The sequence below is a fragment of the Gracilinanus agilis genome, chromosome 4, assembly GCF_016433145.1.
Source record: "Gracilinanus agilis isolate LMUSP501 chromosome 4, AgileGrace, whole genome shotgun sequence".
Taxonomy (NCBI): Eukaryota; Metazoa; Chordata; class Mammalia; order Didelphimorphia; family Didelphidae; genus Gracilinanus; species Gracilinanus agilis.
This window is the reverse complement of record NC_058133.1, coordinates 239853687-239876106: the sequence shown is the minus strand read 5'-3', so window position 1 is coordinate 239876106 and position 22420 is coordinate 239853687. Positions and strand designations below refer to the sequence as shown.

Here is a 22420-nt window from a genome sequence, read left to right as displayed (position 1 = left end):
ATCAAGCCAAGTAGACCAAAAAGAGAGAAATAAAACTATAGAGCAATTTCCTTAATGAACATAGATGCAAAAATCTTAAATGAAATACTAGCAAAGAGACTACAGTAATTCATCACAAGAATTATTCACTATGACCAGGTGGGATTTATACCAGAAATGCAAGGCTGGTTTAACATCAGAAAAACCATCCACATACTTGACAATATCAATAACCAAAGTAACATAAATCACATGATTATCTCAGTAGATGCAGAAAAATCCTTTTACAAAATACAACACCCATTCCTATTAAAAACACTAGAAAATATAGGAATAGAAGGACCTTTCTTCAAAATAATAAACACTATCTATTAAAAACCATCAGCAAATATCTTCTGCAATGGGGATAAGTTAGAAATTCTCCCAATAAGACCAGGAGTGAAGCACAGATGCCCATTATCACCACTATTATTTAATATTTTATTAGAAATGCTAGAGGTAGCAATTAGAGAATGTTATGATTAAAATCTATGTTATGATTAAAATGATAAAGACTGATATAACAATATAAATTAGTAGTTTAATTAAAGCCATGGCCATGCTGGTAAAATCATTAGACCACGAGCCGGTAAGAATTCAAAACTGCCACCTCCATTTTGTTACCTCTCGTCTCTCCCTGAGCCTGCTAGCCAAGAGAGCTTACTTTCGATTCTCCTCCCATTTAAACTGTCCTCTGCGTGGCGACGCAGGCATTCCCACACCCAAAGAACCGGAACCAGAAACCCGTTGGACCACGGGTAATGTAGTTTGATAGTTCCCACGTGTCCATAGAAAATATATATATACATATACATATATGTATATATATATACTTTTAAATGGTATTTCCCAAATTCCAATTTTACAAGAAGAAAAAAAAATTGAAGGCAATGAGGAAACTAAACTATCACTCTTTGCAGATGATATAATGGTATGCCTAGAGAAACAAAGAAAATCAACTAAAAAGCTAATGGAAATAATTAATAACTTTAGCAAAGTTGCTGGATACAAAATAAACCCACATAAATTATCAGCATTCCTAAGTATTTCCAACAAAACTCAGCAGCAAGAGTTAGAAAAAGAAACTATTTAAAACTACTTTAGACAACATAAAACATCTGGGAATCTATTTGCCAAGACAAATTCAGGAATTATATGAACATAATTAAAAATAAAAATAGATCTAAATAATTGGAAAAATATCAATTGCTTATGGATAGGACAAGATAATGTAATAAAAATGACAATCCTACCTAAACTAATTTACTTATTTAGTGTCATACCTATCAAACTACCAAAAAACTTTGTTTTTATAGAATTAGAAAGAAATATAACAAAGTTCTTCTGGAAGAACAAAAGACCAAGAATATCAAGGGAACTAATTTTAAAAAATGTAAAGGATGAGGGCCTACCAGTACAAGATCGTAAACTGTACTGCAAAGCATGATCATCAAGATAATCTTGTACTGGCTAAGAGATAGAAGGGTGGATCAATGGAACAGAGTAGCGTCAAATGACCTCAGCAAACGAATGTTCAATAAACCCAAAGATTCTATCTTTTGGAACAAGAACCCAGTATTTGACAAAATAGTGAAAATTGGAAAACAGTATTTGAAAAATTAGTTTTAGATCAACATCTCACACCCTATTATAAGATAAAATCAAAATGGGTAAATGACTTAAATATATAGAGAAATCATAAACCAATTAGGTGAACATAAAATAATATACCTGTCAACTCCCTGAGAAAGGAAGGAATTTAAGAACAAAGGAAAGATAGAAAACATTACAAAATGTAAAATGAATATAATTTTGATTACACAAAATTAAAAAGTTTTGTATAAACAAAACCAATGTAACCAAAATTAGAAGGGAAGCAAAAAACTGGAAAAAAAATTTTAAAACAAAATTCTCTGACAAAGGTCTATTTTCTCAAATTTATAAGGAATTAAGACAATTGTACAAGAAATTAAGCCATTTATCAATTGACAAATGGTCAAGGGTTGGGAATAGGTAGTTTTCAAATGAAGAAACCACAACTATCAATAATCACATGATTGCTACTGCTAGTGTTTCTAGTACAATGTTAAATAATAGAGGTGATAATGAGCATCCTTGTTTCACTCCTGATCTTATTGGAAAGCCTTCTAATTTATCCCCATTGCATATGATGCTTGTTGATGGTTTTAGGTATATACTGTTTATTATTTTTAGGAAAGGTCCTTCTATTCCTATCCTTTCCAGGGTTTTCAATAGGAATGGATGCTGTATTTTGTCAGAGGCTTTTTCAGCATCTATTGAGATAATCATGTGATTTTTGTTTGTTAGATTGTTGATATGGTCAATTATGTGGATGGTTTTCCTAATGTTGAACCAGCCTTGCATTCCTGGTATAAATCCCAACTGATCATGGTGGATGATCTTCTTGATCACTTGCTGGAGTCTCTTTGCTAATATTCCATTTAACATTTTTGCATCTATGGATTGGTCTGTAGTTTTCTTTCTCTGTTTTTGATCTACCTGGCTTTGGAATCAGTACCATATTTGTGTCATAAAAGGAATTTGGTAGCATTCCTTCTTTGCTTATTATATCAAATAATTTGTATAGAATTGGGATTAGTCACTCTTTGAATGTCTGATAGAATTCACTTGTGATTTTTTCTTAGGGAATTCTTTGATGGCTTATTCAATTTCTTTTTCTGATAAGGGATTATTTAGGTATTCTATTTCTTCTGTTGTTATTCTAGGCAATTTGCATTTTTGTAAATATTCATCCATATCTCCTAGATTGCTATATTTATTGCTATATAACTGGGCAAAGCTATCACTCTTTGCAGATGTTATGATGGTCTACTTAAAAAATCCTAGAGAATCAACTAAGAAGCTTGTAGAAATAATCAAGAACTTTAGCAAAGTTGCAGGATACAAAATAAATGCACATAAATCATCAGCATTTCTATATATTTCCAACACATCACAGCAGCAAGAGGTAGAAAGAGAAAAACCATTTAAAATCGCCCTAGATAATATAAAATACTTGGGAATCTATTTACTAAAACAAACACAGCAATTATACGAAAAAACTACAAAACACTTTCCAAACAATTAAAACTAGATCTAAACAATTGGAAAAATATTGATTGCTCATGGGTAGGATGAGCTAACATAATAAAAATGACCATTCTACCCAAATTAATTAACCTATTTAGCGCCATACCTATCAAATTACCAAAAAACTTTTTTACTGAATTAGAAAAAACTATAACAAAGTTCATCTGGAATAACAAAAGATCAAGAATATCAAGGGAAATAATAAAAAAATGTGAAGGAAGGGGGCCTAGCAGTACCAGATATTAAACTGTACTATAAAGCAGCGGTCATCAAAACGATATGATACAGGCTAAGAGAAAGAAGGGAGGATCAGTGGAATAGACTTGGGGTAAGTGACATCAGCAAGACAATGTATGATAAATCCAAAGAGCCCAACTTTTGGGACAAAAATCCACTATTTGACAAAAACTGCTGGGAAATTTGGAATACAATATGGTAGTGAATAGGTTTAGATTCAGAATGGGTGAATGATTTGAATATAAAGAGGGAAACTATAAATAAGTTAAGTGAACACAGAATAATTTACTTGTCAGATCTCTGGGAAAGGAAAGATTTTAAAACCAAGCAAGAGTTAGAGAAAATTACAAAATATAAAATAAATTATTTTGATTATATCAAACTAAAAAGCTTTTGTTCAAACAAAAACAATGTAGCCAAAATCAGAAGGGAAACAACAAATTGGGAAAAAATCTTTATAACAAAATCTCTGACAGGGGTCTAATTACTCAAATAAACAAACCAATTGTATAAAAAAATCAAGCCATTCCCTAATTGATAAATGGGCAAGAGACATGAATAGGCAATTTTCAGATAAAGAAATCAAAACTATCAATAAGCACATGAGAAAGTGTTCTAAATCTCTAATAATTAGAGAAATGCAAATCAAAACAACTCTGAGTTACCACCTCACACCTAGCAGATTGGCCAATATGACAGTAAAGAAAAGTATAAATGTTGGAGGAGATGTGGCAAAATTGGGACACTAATGGTGGAGTTGTGAATTAATCCCACGATTCTGCAAGGCAATTTGGAATTATGCCCAAAAGACTGTAAAAGAATGCAGTCCCTTTGATCCAGCAATACCACTACTAGGTTTGTACCCCAAAGAGATAATAAAAAATGGTTGTATAAAACACCACTCTTTGTGGTTGCAAAAAATTGGAAAATAAAGGGCTGTCCCTTGATTGGGGAATGGCTGAATGAAATTTGGTATATGATGGAGGAATGATGAACTGGAGGATTTCTATATGAACTGGAAGAACTTCCATGAACTGATGCAAAATGAAATGAGCAGAACCAAGAGAACAGTGTACACAGAAAGCAAAACATTGGACTGTGCTGCTAGTAGAGTTGCAATGGTCCAGAACAATCCTGTGGGACTTATAAGAAAGAATGCTATCCACATCAAGAGAATGAATTGTGGAAGTAGAAATGCAGCAGAAATAAATATGACTTTAGCACTTGTTTATATGGGTACATGATTTGGAGCTTCGGTTTTAAAAGAATGCTCTTTTTCAAAAATGAGTAACATGGAAATCAAGTGATAATATTTGTATAACCTGATGGTATTGCTTATTGGCTCCAGAAGCGGGAAAGGAAAGAAAATGAATCATGTAAACATAGAAAGGTGTTTAAATAAATAATTTTTTTTTAAAAAAAGACTCTTCTTTTAAAAAAAAGATGATTCTCTATACCAAGTATCAGTTTGAGATTGTTGAAAGTATAATGTAATTTCCCAAAAATGATCGAATCAATCTATTCTCTTCATACTCAGTTCTGGGCCTAACTCACTACATGGAGGGCCATATGTCAAAGATATAACATAATGATGTACTAATTCAATTAACTGAATGTAATATCAGTCTGGATTAAGAAAAAAGAGAAGACATTGGAACTTCCCTTTTCTTTATTTCTCATTATTCATAATCTTTCTCCATTATCTCTTTTTTCCCCCTTTGGTCTCAGATGAGGAAGTGTTTTGTTTTTTTTTTAAATAAAAAAAATGTTTTTTTTGGCCAAGGAAAATACAATCGTCTCTTGATATATCACAGTTCACCTATGGCAGCTTCACTGTATAGGGTTTTTAAAAAATCTAATTCTTGGGCAGCTGGGTAGCTCAGTGGAGTGAGAGTCAGGCCTAGAGACAGGAGGTCCTTGGTTCAAACCTGGCCTCAGCCACTTCCCAGTTGTGTGACCCTGGGCAAGTCACTTGACCCCCATTGCCCACCCTTACCAATCTTCCACCTATGAGACAATACACCGAAGTACAAGGGTTTTTAAAAAAAAATCTAATTCTTTATCAAGGAGTTATATTTATCACAGCACACTATTGGCTGATGGAATTAAAGGTGACCAACCACAGCACTGTGTTCTGTATCCTGAGTGTTGAATAGGAGAGTGGGAAGGGTTTATAAAGCCTTAAAATATATATAAATAATAAAATAAATATAATGCTGCTACTTCATGGATTTTCACCTATAGTGGGGGTCTCTGGAATGTAACTCCCATGATAGGTGAAGGATCACTGTACCTCTATATATGTACCCTTGATCTCATCCCTTCCCAATTCTTTCCTATACACTATCTTATCTTCAATTCTCTACCTTTTACTGCCTTTTTTCTTGCTAATATTTTTGTCTCCCTCATCCTTAGAAAAATCCCACTTGATCCTACTATCATAGCTATAGTCTTATATTCTCTCAAGTAAATTTTATAAAACTGTTTATATTCTGTGCCTTTGCTTCCTCTTCTCCTCTCTTCCAAATCTCTGCAATCTGACTTCTGACTTCATTATTCAACTTAATCTGCTCTCTCCAAAATTATTAGTGACCTCTCACTTAGCTCAAATCCTGCCTTCTACAGGAGGCTCTGAGATGCTAACCTTCCCCTTTCATATTACCTTGTAAAAAATAAAATGAATATAAAAGGACAGATTTAAAATATATATATATGGTTTTAAAAGATTTATTGGTAGCCATTAGAAAAATGAAGCCACATGCCATGCTAGCTTAGGCTATTTGAATGACCCACCATTACCTACTGCCACCATGCTGCTTCAGAAGGACAAAGAGGAAGTGCTAGTCCTGGCATTTGAATTTATCTTGTAAACATCATTACGTAATTGTCTACATCATTATGCAAGACAGGAAGCCAGTGAGCTCATGGGAAATGTAGTTCAAAGACCCCAAAATGTCCATAGGATGCCAATGGGCTCACAGGAAATTTAGTTCAGAGACCTCAAAATTTCAATAGCAAAACCTCCATCTATTCTAGTCATATCTTGGGTATACCTAGTGTTATATTGAATCTCTGGGAGGCAGGAATTCACACTGTGATTGACAGGTGGATCCACTGGATGTTGGAATGTTCCCAGAGAGGTGTGTGGACACAGGAGAGGGCAGTTGGCCCAGGGGGTATAAAACCACCCTGGCAGCCCTGGCAGGGGTTCCTTTCTTTCCCTGAGACATGAGATCAGTGGATCCTGGTCTTTTATGGGATTGAGACTTGCAGACTCAACTTTGCAAGATCCTCCTGTTTGTTCCGGTAACATCAACAACCTGTACCCAGACCATCATCTCTGATTCTACTGCCCCTAGAAATTAGGAATTCAATCATCTTAGTTATCTAGGTTTCCCGGGGCCTGGGAGGGATCCGGGAAGTGGGCAGGAGAAGAAGAAGAGGGTGGAAAGGGATGGATATCTCAAACTGGTTAAGCATATCATCTAGTGAAGAAGAAGCTGAAGGATTATACAGCAGTTTGCCTACTCTGGTGTGGCTGTGGCCAGGCTGTGCCAGAGAGAAGCTAATCATCCTAATTCCTTTACTTTCCTGCAGTTTAGAGATTCATCATTATCATTTAATTAGGGTCTCCCAATACCTCTATCCAATCCCATTATCCTTTTGTTAAATACAATCAAAGTTTAAAGTACCTTCCTGAAGTGGTTATTCAAAGCTTCTTTGGAAAGGGAGAGACACAGTCAGATACCAACTTTACCAAGCTAAAGAGCCCTTTAAATAATATCAATTAACCCCAGGTGGGTCCTGAAGGGATATCATCCATTGACCTAAAGGATCTTGCCTGGGCAACTGTTATAAAGGAGAGAGGTCTCATCCTCTCTCTATACTTCATCTACATACATCTAGTAGAGTAGTATCATTTATTATAACTCTAGCTATTTATATGCTGTCTTCCTCTAGGATATATGCTCCTTGAAGGGAGGAACTATTAATTTTGCTTTGTTATTTTGCCTTTCTTTGTATTATTTTAGAACTTTTCCTAGTGCCTTGCACATACTCAGTGCATAAAAAATGCTTTTTGACTAAAAATTCCTTGTATGTATTTTTGGCCAATCTTTTTTGAGTAGTTGGGGATATCAGTGAGGAAGCCCTGTAATATTTTGAGGCTTAATGTATGATCACCAAATAAGATTTATAAATAAGATCATTTAGAAAGACTTCATCTCTCTTCTTTGTAGACTTTGCAAAATATATCATCTGTTCCATAAAAATGGTTGAAAATACAATTATAGGTTTTTTGTTTCACTGAATATTAAAAAATGATTCACTGAATAATTATCATTATTGTTGCATTTATCCAGGAGTGTTATGTAATCTGATTCTCTCTGCTATTCAAGATTTGAAGGCCAAATTTTGCTTTCTGAACCAAATGCTTTCTGAAATCAACATTCAAACACAGGCCTATTCTCTGTTCTTTTTAATCAGGTGTGTGACTATAAATGTGATGTATTTTAGAGAAGTCTTTTCAAATACCTGTCTATTTTTAAACATTTAGGTTTTCAGGAGCCACAGACAAAGAAAAAATGGGAAAAAAGGACAAAGAAAAAAGATAAAGACAGCATTACCTGTGGGTGACATGATCAATGAGATACTGTTTAAGCATGAAACTCCATCTCTTAATTACATTTAGTAGAGATATCTTAAATGGACGAATATTAATTTTCATCCAGTTGTCAAAAATCCTGAAAGGCTCTAGCTGGTTCACCTCTTCATAAATCTTTTCATAGGAATCTATTTGTAATTTAAATTGCTGAAGAGTGGGAGGATTTTCAGGGATACCATCTTCTCCATAGGCTTCTAACTCCTCTGGAGTGAGCATATGTCCATATAAAAGAAATTGTCGCATAAATTCCTTTCGGTCATCCATGTAAAGGAAAGAGTAATGGTCAAAGGAGCTCCGATAGTTACAGCAGATGGTCATCATACCCTTGACTCTCTCCATTAATATGTTCCTGAGGTTTGACAGATCTTCTGTATCCTCCATGTCAGCCTATAAAGAGATGAAATTATGAATACACTTGGAATATTACTTCAAATATAGAAGGTGAAATGATAGTTTCAGTCAGTACCTGATAATGAGGGGAACTTTTCTGTGCAAGTCGTGGGACCATAGAAGATATTTTGAAAATGTCATTGATAAGTCCCTCCACAATGCTATGAAAACCACCATTAACAAAAGGGTCCAGAGAGGGATAAAAGATTAGTTCTGGTATAACTAGATCCAGTTGCACTTCAAAAAAGGGAGGAAGTCTGGCCTTAGAATCTGAAAAAAGCAAAAGGAACCAAGGTGAATGAATAAAAAAGGAAAAATATAATATAATTCAAAAGCTAATAAAGGATATATTAAAATAGTATTGTAATATATATTCAAAGAGATGATGTACAATTCCAAAGGGTTTCCCTTTATTCCTCCCATGAATGAAGAAGAATCATAAGCCATATATAAATACAGAGCCATGAACAGGATTTGCTGGGAGAGAGAAAACTTATCAATAGAAAGGAATTTCTTAGTAAGATGGCTGTGTAGTAAAGGTGAGTTTGTAGCTGGGATAAAGTGAGTCCACAGCTGGTTAATATCAACAATTTCCAGAATCAAGCCAGAAACTTCATGAGTATCAATAAAGTAATGGTGCCATGTAGGTTCCACAGTGTAGCAATGCAGATAAAAACCAAGAGAGAAGATAACAGCAAGAGAGATCCTAAATCACCAAAAAAAAAAAAAAAAAAAAAAAAAAGAGCAGCTGATTATTATTATTATTGTGTAAAATATAAGCTATTCCTACCCCCTGGTAAACATAAATGTATTAGTTGTAAAACATTAATAATTGTGGATGAGATCTTATGGACTATCAAGGTTTAATTTTAGAAGACGAAATTAATGGAAACTTTTTTTTTCAGATTTAAATATTCTATTTTTTTAGAAAAATTTTTCATGGTTACATGATTCCTGTTTTTACTTTCCCCTTCACTCCCCTTCCCCAATATCCAACACACATTTCCACTGATTTTAACATGTGTGAACAGTCATGACTTATTTACATATTATTGATAGTTGCATTGGTGTGGTCATTTAGTGTCTACATCCCCAACCATGTCCTCATCAAGCCATGTGTACAAGCGGTTGTTTTACTTCTGTGTTTCCACTCCTGCAGTTCTTCCTCTGAATGTGGATAGCATTCTTTTCCATAAATCCCTCAGAATTGTCCTGGGTCATTGCATTGCTGCCAGTACAGAAGTCCATTATATTTGATTTTACCACAGTATCAGTCTCTGTGTACAATGTTCTTTTGGCTCTGCTCCTTTCACTCTGCATCAATTTGTGGAGGTCTTTCCAGTTCACATGGAATTCCTCCAGTTTATTATTCCTTTGAGCACAATAGTACTCCATCACCAGCATATACCACAACTTGTTCAGCCATTCCCCAATTGAAGGGCATACCCTCCTTTTCCAGTTTTTTGCCACCACAAAAAGCATGGCTATAAATATTTTTGTACAAGTCTGTTTATTTATGATCTCTTTGGGGTACAAACCCAGCAATGCTATGGCTGGATCAAAGAGTGTAGTAGATTGGATATCAGGAGGCCCAAGTCCTCTTTCTAACTCTGCCATTAACTAGCTACATTACCTTGGACAAGTCACAACCTATCTGGAGTCAATTTACTCATCTAGAAGATGAGAGTTTAGACAAAATTATCTTTAAGAATTTTCTAAAAATCAACTTGTGAGGGGGCAGCTGGGTAGCTCAGTGGAGTGAGAGTCAGGCCTAGAGACAGGAGGTCCTAGGTTCAAACCCGGCCTCAGCCACTTCCCAGCTGTGTGACCCTGGGCAAGTCACTTGACCCCCATTGTCCACCCTTACCAATCTTCCACCTATGAGACAATACACCGAAGTACAGGGGTTAAAAAAAAAATCAACTTGTGAAATTGCTTTGTAGGTCCAAAGCAGAATCTTATCAGGTGTTGAAAACTAAGAATAACCAAAATAAGACATAATCTGACTAGTCTTGGTTTTTTTCCATAAAAATAATGCAATTAAAATAGTTTAAGTCAGAGATGTCAAACATGAGATAAAGTCCTTAGTGCAGTATAAACTAGATTAAAATGTATTTGGGAAATAGTAATAATTAAAAATGTAATATAATATTAATATATAATTTTATAAACCAATATGCAGCCTTAGGGAATTGCAAATGTACATTTCAGTGGCCCATTTTCTATTTAACCAGTTTAAATTATTATTCAATTTCTAATTATTATCTTATTTTATAAACTTAAAAAAGAAATGCCATTAAGATTTAAAGAAATATAGTCATTCAAGAATACCTTAAATATCTTAACATAGAAACTTAAGTTATCAATCAACTATTCATTCACTAATAAATAATTTTTGAATGCAGAAATAAAGCCAGGCCTATAGGGGATACAGAGATATTTAGCACACAGTCCCTGATAATGCACGAATAACTACAAAGTAAGACAATATCTTTTAAATGTCACAATTATGTACAAAAAAAGTGCTATATGAGTTTAGAGGAAGGAGAATTCCTTTCTGCCTGTTGTGATCAGAGAAGGGCTTCCCTGAAGGAGGTAACAATTACAATAGGCCTCAAAAAATAGTTGCAATTTAAACAGATGAAGGGAAGAAAATGTTGAGAGATGGGAATAGAATAAGCAAGATCAAAGAGGCAGAAAGAGACAAGTTGAGGAGCAATTAATTACATTTACTATAATTGCATAAGGTATTACATTTGACCTGGAATATATAGTATTAATTCTAATTTTCCTTTTGTCAGGAAGTATATAGTTCCTTCTCTTTTTTTTTCTTCACATTAGATATAAAGACTCATCCCAATAATTACATAATAATTATATGTAGGGAGTATATAATGTTTAATAACATGGGAATTATATAATAGAATGATATATAATTCTGCCCATGTGCTAACTTTAGCTTCAATTTAGAGGAGTGAAGGATCCCCTTCTTCAAAAGAGACAATATCAAAATCATATTGGCTTCTGCTTTACCCTCCACCCTATGACTATTGTCCATTCATTCATGTCTGGGTCTGAGTCTCCATCTCTTTGTCCTTATTCTCTTCACTTGAGTCACTGTTCTTTAGCTTAAGTGGTTCTCGATTGCCTCTATCCCAAATTTTCACCTTGGATTTTAAAGTCCTTCACAATCTAGTCTTACTACTTGCTATTCCTCTTATACAATATTCATTTCTCATGTCTATATCTTTATATAGGTTGTTCTGACATCTGGAAGTTATTACTCTCTTGCCACCACATTTTTTAATTAAATTTTTTTTTAATTTGGAATATTCTTCCATGGTTACACAATTCATGATCCGCACTCCCCATTCTTACGTCCCTCCTCCCAAAGCTGACAAGCAGTTCCACTGAGTTATACATGTATCATTGTTAAAAACCCATTTTATTTTCATGTTACTATTATATAGTTTTCTTGATTCTGCTTGATTCATCCTACATTACTTCATGTACTTTCCATGCTTCCTTGTACGTACCACATGCTCAATAATGCTCAATACATATCACAATTTGTTTAGCCATTCCCAGCCAACTGGAATATATCTTGTTTGTGCTATAACACATGTAAAATCCGTATTAAATTTCTTGTTCTCTCAGGGTGGGGGGAAGGCAAGGGGAGAAGGAAGATGAGAATTCCGCTCAAATTTTTAAAAATGAAGGTTAAAATTGTTTTCTCATGGAATTGAGGGAAAAATTATTAAAGAAAAAAGGATAATTATGTTTCTGGTTTTAGATACAATTAAGTAAATTATTTTAATGTTGGACCATTTTGCATCACTGGTAAACTTGATCTTGATGAATAACTTCTTGAATGTTACTATATCCTGCTCAATAGGATTTTGTTCAAAATTTATGAATATTAATTCAAAATCAAATAAGTTTGTTCACAAAACTCTTCTATAATTCTGCAATATTTTATCATTTGATAGTTGAAGTTAGGATTATATTCATCTTGTAAAATGAATTTGGTAGAATGCTTTCTCAATATGAGAATAATTTAGGTAGTATTAGTATTAATTGTTTTTTAAAAGTTATAACATCAGATATAATTCTCCTGGCACAAGCTACAAGGCATAAGAGATAGAGTACTAGCCATGGGATCTGGAAGACTCGTGCAATTTAGGTCAAATTGGTCCTCAGACATTAACTAGCAGTATGACTGTGGGCAAGTCCCTTTATCCTGTTTGCCTCAGTTTCCTTATCCATAAAATGAGTTATAGAAGGAAATGGCAAACCACTCTAGTATCTTTGACAAGAAAACTCCAAATGAGATCACGAAGAATAAGATGTAACTGAAAACAATTGAATAACAACAAATAATTCTCCTGTGAATCCATCAGCACCATAAATTTTTTTCTTTAGTAGGTTCCTAAACTATTAGTTGCATTTTTTTTTCACCTAAGATAGGATTAAGATCACCATTTCATTTCTTTTCTTAGTTTGGTAAATCTATCTCTATATCTATCTCTACATCTATCTATCTATCTCTATGTTGTTGTTGTTGTTGTTGTTTTTAACAAGGAACCCAGTGTTATTCACTGTCAGAATTCTGGAAAAAGTGGAGCCCAACATAGAAAAAAACATTCCAGTGGCGGGGGTGGGGGGGATCACACTGGGAAAAAAAAGTAAATTTGAGGAAGAAAAGGGTGGCTCAGGCTCAAGGAGCAACAGTTCCTATGGTTGGTCCAGAAGATGGGGAGAGTCTCAGAGGAGTGCAGTAGATTGTAGAGAAATTTGGCCCTATTGAGGAAGAGGGTCCTGCAGTGGACCATGAGGAGGTACTCAGGGTAGGAAGAGGGTTGAAGTGGAGAAAGGAGTCCTCTTCAGTAACCAAAGGGTAGAGGTTGAGGGAGACTGCTGTATCCATGAAGGGGCATTAATTGAGGAGGTCCTCATGTCCCATGGAGGGGCTTGGGACCTGGTTGACCCATGGAAGATCCAAAAGAGGGTCCTCAGAGTGTCATTCTCTTTGGAGGGAGACAAGGATGAGGCATATATCTATATAGGTATATATTCTAGAGTATCCCCCTAATTCTTTTGTGCTCTCAGTTTTGCTAATATAAAATAATGTGTGGAAGATTCTGATAATTCATTTTATCTCTTTGAGTTTTGTTGTTATATCATCTTGTTCATTTGTCATTTTGTTGATTTAATTTTCTGCCCTCTTCTTTTAAATCATATTGGCTCAAAGTTAATAAATTTTATTGATCTTTTCAAGTAATCAGCTTTTGGTTTTACTTATCATTTCTATAGCTTTTTTGTTTTCAGTTTATTTCACCTATAATTTTTAAACTTTTTTTGTGCTTATTTTAGGTTTGTCTATTTATTGGGTTTGGAATTTTTAAATGTATATTTATTTAGTCAATACTGTCCTATTTTATTTTGTTAATTTATGTTTGTTTTGGTATGGTTTTTCCCCTAAAGATTATTTTAGCAGTATGCAAGAAATTTTGGCCTGTTGTTTAATTGTTATCAATTTCTTTCACATAACTAATTATAAATTCTTTCTGTAATTTATTCTTTGACCCACTTGCTATTTAGTATTTCATTGTTAAGTCTCCATTTGGGTTTGTATCATTTGTTTGTGTTCCCTAAATTGATGACTATTTTTAAATTGTAGTGTGGTCTATAAAGGATATGTTTATTATTTCTGACTTATTACATTTGTTTGCAATATCTGTTTCCTAATACATTGTCAGTTTTTTGTAGAAGTTCCAAGTAGCACTCTAAAATACTAATATTCTTTTTTTTTTTTTTTGACACTTTACATTTCCTCTTAAAATCAGTACTGTATATTGGTTCCAAGGCTAGGCAATGGGAATTAAGTTCTTGCCAGGGTCACACAGTTAGGAAGTATCTAAGGTCAGATTTGAACCCAGGACCTCCCATCTCTAGACCTGGCTCTCAATCCACTGAACCACCTTGTTGCACTAAAAATATTTATGTTTTTTTTAGAGATAATCGTTTAGAAGATTGTCAAAGTCTTTCAGTGTTAGTTACCTTAGCAATTTGATTAGTTTTATATTTTCCCTTTTGCTTATTTTAATTGAGAAACATTAAAATGTCCTGCCACTATTGTATAATTATCTATATCTTCTTGAAATGTAGTTAGTTTTTCCTTAATGAACCTGGATGCTAATGCATTTGTAGCATTTAAGTTTAATATTGATATTGGTTGCTTTGAGCATGATTTATTTCAGCATAATGCAGTTTCCTTGTTTATCCTTTTTTAATGTTTTGAATCTTTGTTTCTGATTCATATTTCTGCATAATTATAACATATGTTTTTTTTGGATTCACTCTATCCATATAAATTTTGTTTCAGCACTTAATTTTTCTTCAGTTTATGTCTTTTGTAGAAGTATTTCTTATAAGCAACATCTTCTGGAGTTTTGTTTTCTTATCTGATGCTAACTGAAAAGAACAAACAGTGGGGAAATCCTAATTTAGAAAAAAATATTAGAAGCAAATAGAAATCTAATTTAAATGCCAGTTATTTTAAGTTAATCTACATTAAAGCTCTCTTCTCTTTATCACAAGTTAGCCCACTTCTTTTTGATATTCTTTTCCCTTGGTTTGGAGTTTGACTAATTTATTCCTTTAAAGTTCTTCTATTTACACAATAATTTCATTATTTCCCTTTTCTCAGTTAACTGAATCTTCCTTTCCTTCCTTTCAATTTGTTTTCTTTAGTTTTTATTTAATTTTCCATGTTTTTTTAAAAAAAGATTTCTTTCTCTAATTCTCTTTACTACTTATTTTCCCTTTCTGTCTTTTCTTTTTATTCTTGGATTTGTGGTCTTATACTGATTTCATTCTTTAGCTTTTGTATTCCTCATAGGATTTACAGCTTCTAATGGACCTACTTTGGGTTTTTTTTCAAAACATTTTCTATGTTATTATCTTGTAGATACTGACCCCTGTATTCTTTTCCTGTTATGCTTTACTTTTAGAAATACTATTTCCTAGAGGTGGTAGAAAGGATATTGCCTCCTTAGAAATTTCTTACATCTCTACTTGATTGTACAGTTCATTATTAACCTTTGTCCTTCATATAGTCAGTTTTCCCCATTTGCCTTGGAATCTCCTCCATGGGTCCTTGTAATCCTACTCTTCTCTAGAAGTTCTGTTTGCTCTTCTTCTCAATGGTTGCTCTAGGTACCAAATCCTTGAAAATCATACCCATCATAAGGTTCCTATCTCCTTTTACAGAATCTTTCTCTTTCACCAAAGGAGTTGTTATCACTGATATACCTTCCTACCACTGAGTTCCTCTCTTTTTTTTATCCCTCCCTTTATCTCCTCAACTATGTGGAAGAAGCTAGGGAACTTGTTTCTAAAAGATTTGATGAGGTCAATTAGGGTCATATAAAAATATAGAGTATGCATTCTACTACTGGTTTTGATCTGTTAACCACATGGTGAATATTTTTTGGTTGACTATGTATAAATTATTGGTATATTCTGAAAAAAGGCACAGAACAGCTAGACCTCATTTTCTTGTTGTGGGCTCTTTCTAGACTTGTTGTCATTGAAGAAATTGGAAAAAAAGTGCTGAGTGAGGGTGTCTTAGGTAGACCTAAGTCCCTTTCACCTGGAGCCAGCATGAAACTGAGTATGAAGGATTTCAATGTTACTTATTTTTGTTTTCCCATTTCTTCTTGCTTTTAAATGAAGGATGCTGGAGATGGTAATGATCTTGTGAGCTTCAGAAGATCAAGCAAGCTAGTAGCAGGTCTGGGAATAGAGAACATACTAGGTTTCGGAGTTTAGCCAGTTCAATATCAATGCCTGGCAGAACACCATTCACAACTCAGTCCAAGAGTAGCTATGATAAAGCCGTCTTATTTGGACATGAACTTATGTTCATGTAGAAATTTGCATCAAGTTGGAGTCTACTCTCTCAAAGGACTAAGACAGTATTGAGGAGAGGTATTCAAAGCTAACTAATGTTAATTTGTTAAATATATGTGGGACATGAGTTACTGGTGCAAATAGTAGGAGGACTGCATTTGAAGTCACATGGGGCAGTGAAATAGGAATACATTGAAATTAAATGAAGATTCCCTTGAACTGAATATGTAGTGCTATGGAAAAAGAGGCAAAATGTTGATAAGAGGAGGGATAATGGTGATAGGAGAAGGAGTGAGGGGAATAGCTGAGGTAAGGGAATGAAACAGGTGGTATATAGGAGGGTAAGGGAATGAATGGGAGTATAGGAAGGGCTGCTCAAACAGGCTAGTCACTGAGGCTTGAGACAGAGGGTGCTGGGAGGAAATAGGCTGGGTTCTTCAGGCAAAGAAGGTATCTCTATTATATAAGAGGAATTGGGCCAGTCAGAAATGTTTTAGATCTGGCTGGAGGGTTTTCTATTGTTAATTTCTAAGAACCCTTGAGGGAAGAGTCAAAGGCTCCTTCCTGTCAGTGAAATTGATGTCTGCAGGAAATCTTGGCTGGGTACTTCCTGCCCAAGATGGATGCCTAGTTTTCTTCCAAGAAATAAAAGGAAAGTAATTTCTTCCCTCTTCACCCTTTGCCTTAATATTCAATACAGTGATTCACCAGAGGCTTTTGTGCAGGTAACAAAGGGGATTTATTGAAAATTATTGAAAGGGAAAGAGGGTTTCAGGGTTTGTACCTGCTGCTAGGGAGAAAGCTGGTACTGGGGGAAGGGTCAAAGAGAAGGAGGGTCAGAATGAGAGAGGCCAGCTGTCCCAGTCAGGAGGGTTTCACTCCCTGAAGCAAAGGTATTATCATATCACCAAATAAGGGGGTGGTTTGATTTAGGATGTCCTACTTGCCTACAGAAGCTAAAACCACGATGTCCAACCACCAAGCCCACCCTTCCTCCCAGGGCCCAATGGGGTAATTCAGGGAATATAGCAGGATGTAAAATGGAGAGGTCAGGGAGAGGTCCAGAGAAATAAGGCTAAGTCCAAATGTCCCAAAGACAAAAGGCACAGGCAAAGGCAGAAGCCAAAAGGCAAAAGCCCCTCAGTTGGAACCTCAGGACTATTTATAGTATCAGGCTCCAACTGTTTTTCTGTGAACATTCTAAAACTTCTAACTGCCAGAGCTGCTACAGTTGATTTGCAAAAGCAAAAAGCTTCTGCTGCAACCCTGCATTACAGTAGCCATCCTTGCTATAAGTGGAATCTCTAGGATAAAAATTAGACCCTTTGAACTTGTGAGTACCCTTCAATAGATTCTCTGTCTCTACTTAATCTCTATCTCTATCTCTGTTCTACATCTCTAAAAAAATTTCATTATTTGATAAACTAGTTTTCAGGATGCAGGTTTGCTATCCTTTTCCACCTAGAGCAGTGATGGGCAAACTTTTTAAAGAGGGGGCCAAAGGAAAGGAAATGCTCATCTGTCAGTCTGTTCTTAAGGCATCTCTTTCAACATTTCATTGTATTGTATCCTACTTATTGTATTCCTCAGATTAGGAATAATGTCAAGTAGCCGGATAGAACATTTCAGGAGGTTGCATCTGGCCTGCAGGCCATAGTTTACCCATCATTGACCTAGAGCAGTGATTCCCAAAATGGGTGCCACCTCCCCCAGTGGGTGCTGCAGCAATCCAGGGGGGAGGTGATGGCCACAGGTGCATTTGGGGGCGGTGAATAACTGTAAGGAGGTGGTGGTAGTATGTGACAGTGGGCACTAAGTAATATTTTTTTTCTGGAAAGGGGGAAGTAGGCCAAAAAAATTTGGGAACCACTGACCTAGAAGATGNGGCCACAGGTGCATTTGGGGGCAGTGAATAACTGTAAGGAGGTGGTGGTAGTATGTGACAGTGGGCACTAAGTAATATTTTTTTTCTGGAAAGGGGGAAGTAGGCCAAAAAAATTTGGGAACCACTGACCTAGAAGATGTCATCAGCCTTCATATTCCACAATAATCATCACACAGCCCAAAGCCATTTACCAGTATTTTCCAGGAGATAATTTAGAGAAGATTCAATAGCTATGAAGAATCCATGAAGAACCATGTTATCAAGATAGTCAGTGTATGCCTTCCATATACTGGATACTGGATCTGCAAGGAAGAGTTTCAGGTTTTCCTGGAAAGGAAAGAAAGCATGGAAATATTGGCTCATGTGCCAGGACATAAAGCTATAAGTACTCATGAAAACTGACTACTCAGGCATGAATGACTTGAGGTCTGTGTCATTGCAGGGAATGCACACACCAGTGAAATAAGAGGCCTTTTGAACATTTAGAACATTTGTTGTTCATTTGTTTTAATTGTGTCTGACTCTTCTTGGACCTATTTGGAGTTTGACTGGCTCTTTGCCAATCATAAAAAAAGTGGTTTGCCATTTCCTTCTCTAGATCATTTTATAGATGAGGAAACTGAGGCAAATAGGGTTAAGTCTCTTGTTCAGGGTAATGTAGCTAGTAAGTGTCTAAGGTTAGATTTAAACTCAGGAAGATGAGTGTTCTTGACTCTAGACATGACACTCTCCCTACTCTGTCACTTAGAGGACCTATTTGAAATATTCTCCTCATATTTAATCTCTGAACATTATAGCAGAACAGGTAGCAATAATCATGTATAGAGTTATAAGGTCCAACAAGTGTATTATCCTTTCATAGGTTCCTTGTTCTCAACCTGATGATTTTGCTATCTTTGAACACCAGTCTAACTATTAGCCTGAAACATATGCAGAGAAGAACCTCTGGTCTGTGCCTATTGTCTTCTGGACCTTTTTCTACTTATAGCTGCTTCTCTTAGTTTTATGAATAAGATTGCCTACTTAAAAGGAATCCTCAGTCTTTGATGGTACAAACTATATTGATTTCCTGACAGTTAATGGGTATTCCCTACTACTTGTTAATTATTAATAAATTACTTGTTGCATTATGATGTTCTGCTATTCCATTTCCTTCCCATTCAAAGGCAAATGCTCCATATAAGTTTATAGTTCCTTAGAAATCATATCAATATCTCTCCTCTTTAATTTGTCTAGTTGGTTTTAGGTTATCAAGAAGTTTATGGAGATGGGGTAGTTTAATGTGTTTTAGGAGTCTGTGGTTACTGACACTGTCATTTCATTTAGTTTTCTTTGGGTTATTTCATATGTAGGTTGACCCATGTTACTGACTTGAAGACTGTTTGAAATATATTGAAATATATTGACTTTTGTCTTTTTAAAATATATATAAAGCTTGACTATGAGAATTATAGAATTCAGTGATGCATTTAATTTCTGAATTCCTATACATTGCTTACATATACACACACATAAATATATATAGATATAGATATAGATATAGATAGATAGATAGATAGATAGATAGATAGATAGATAGATACACATATACATGGGCAGCTAGATGATGTAGTGGACAGAGTACTGGGCCTGGAGTCAGGAAGACCCGAGTCCAATCTAAACTTAGATACTTACTAGTTGTATACACCTAGATAAGTCACTTAATACTGTTTGCCTCAATTTTCTCATTTGTAAAATGAACTGGAGAAGGAATGGAAACCCACTATAGTATCTTTGCTAAGAAAACTCAAAATGGGGTCATAAAGAGTTGTACATGACTAAAAGACAATAATACACACACACACACAAGTTTTTATGTGTAATGCTGCACAGGTCTCATTCTCTAGAGTTTCTATTTTTATTTTTTTAATAAGGCCTTACTTTCCATCTTAGAATCAATATTATGTATTGGTTCCAAGGCAGAACAAAGTAAGGGCTAGGCAGTGGATGTTAAGTGACTTGCCCAGGGTCTCACAGCAAGTAAGTATCTGAGACCAGATTTTAACTCAGGACTTTCAATCCACTGAGCCACCTAGCTGCCCCCATCTAGACTTTCTTACTACAACTACCCTCCCCCCACCAATTGCCATGGCCATTTCTTTGTAGGCTTGTCTAAATATAGTTGTTACCTGAACAAGGGCATGGATCTTAAGGCCACACTCTTTGATAAAAGCATAATATTTCTCCAGTTGTTCTTGATGGTCTTCTAGATAAATAAGAGATTCCTTTTTTCCATCTTTCCTCTTAAAAATAGGAGATTCCCAAGTTTTCATGATATTCTCAATCTCATCCACATTATCTTTTGTCTTCTGAATCCTTTGCTCAAGATCATGTACACTAGTAGTGATTTTCATAATATAATCCCAAATACCTGTTCTCCCCCCAAAAAAGAAAGTCCATTAAAGTAGCTCAGATTTACATAGATATTTACCTGCCATGAAGGTAATACAAGTTTAGTGTCTGTAATATTTTTTCCTGACATTTTCTACAGAGGTGGACTAAAATTGGACATTTTTTCATTTCCAGCCACTCAAAAACCTCAAAGAATGAGTAGAGGGCAATTAGGAGATGAATGTTTATTCTGAGACTCCAGACTAATAACCATTTAAAAGTTAATCAATTGGTATTTAAACAGTCAAGTAGGCACCGAGTCCTAAATATGTGCAATGAATAAGAGGGGGGAAAAAAGAAAAAAACTAAGTCACTGATACCCTTAAAGAGCTTACAAATTAATTATATTGATTAATAATTACTCTATTAGCATTTATTAAACATCTACTCTGTGTTAAACCCTGGGAATAAGAAATTGAAAGTGAAACATTTTATCAGGAGAGACAACAGCTATATATGTACTTATATACAAAATAAATACAAGATCATTTGAAGAGGAAAGGACTAGCAGCTGGGAGGATCCAGGAAAGGCTTCAAATGGCACTTGGACTGAAATGATGCCACATGAAGCAACTAGAGAAACCCTTGTAATTTATAAAATTCAATATGTACACACACTCATTTGATGTTATCTTAAATCCACCTGTACTTTTATATCCTGTGATGCTCTTTATGTTCTACCAAAATGTTTCACAAAGAATCCACCAAATATATTGAAGGGCTTCTCTAGTCTTTTAACATTCTATGGGTATTAGAACATTGCTCAGGCTATCCAACAACTTTCCTTTGTTCTCTTTATATGGTCTACCTTTTTTATCACACTTTTCCTAGATTTCTTGAACCTTTACTCTTTCTAAGATAATATTTATTCTTAAGGAGTTGTGATTCAGTTTTACACAACTTTTCTATGCGGCAAGTAGGAGTGAGTACAATTCAATTTTTATAAATCATGAAGGTAAAATAATTTCCTTAAAGCCATTCTTCTTCTTCCGTTTATCTGCCATATAGTGTGTAGTTAATAAATATTTGTTGAATTAGTTAATCCAGTAGAAAATTATCTAGGCCCCCTAATTATCAAACCAGTGGTCTGCCAATTGCTAATTTTTTTTTTCCACAGGCAGATTCCATAGCAGCAAAATGAAGTTACAATTTAATAAACATTTCAGAGACTATGGCCCAAGAGAATAGAATATTTCCCTAAAAGCTGATTTATTTGTTGGTGTGTTTAGAAAAAGCCACAACCATCCATGTTGGTATTATTTTATTCTATTTTTACTTCTAAAATGTCTCATCCTAACTTCAATCACCTTCTTTCTATTTACATAGACACTACCTAGATTGGGGCCCTCATCATCTCTCATATGGATTCAATCATAGTATTTCTTAATTGTTCCTGATGCTTTATAGTATTCATCCTCTACAAACCACCTTTCATTTTGCTACAAAATTGATATTCTTAAAATACAAATCTAATGATGTTGCTTCCTCATGGAATCATAGATTTAGAGATGGAAGGGGTCTTTAGAGTCATCTAGTCCAGCAGTGTCCAACTCTAAAAGAAACAGATCCCTGAGGGTTATGTATTTACTTATAAAGCCACAAATAAACACTCTATTGTATTTTATTTTTATTTATTTTGTTAAAATTTTCCAATTACATCAGGCTGCACTTAGGAATTTTGCTGACATGACCAGTTTAGTCAAACCTCCTCATTTAATTGTTGAGGAAAGGGAAACCTAAAGAAAGTTACATGCCCAGTCACACAAGGAACA

At 34.8% G+C, this 22420-nt stretch overlaps 1 protein-coding gene across 1 annotated transcript in view; it reads right to left on the bottom strand.

The window, feature by feature from the left end:
- DNAH9 (dynein axonemal heavy chain 9) overlaps positions 1-22420 on the bottom strand; it is an 858849-nt gene that overhangs the window by 655819 nt on the left and 180610 nt on the right. Inside the window, exons 14-17 of the mRNA XM_044675179.1 lie at positions 20387-20628; positions 18410-18545; positions 8496-8689; positions 7992-8416 (exon numbers count right to left, since the gene is read on the bottom strand). Of these exons, the coding sequence (XP_044531114.1) occupies positions 7992-8416; positions 8496-8689; positions 18410-18545; positions 20387-20628 (997 nt within the window). The remainder of the gene's footprint in view (positions 1-7991; positions 8417-8495; positions 8690-18409; positions 18546-20386; positions 20629-22420) is intronic.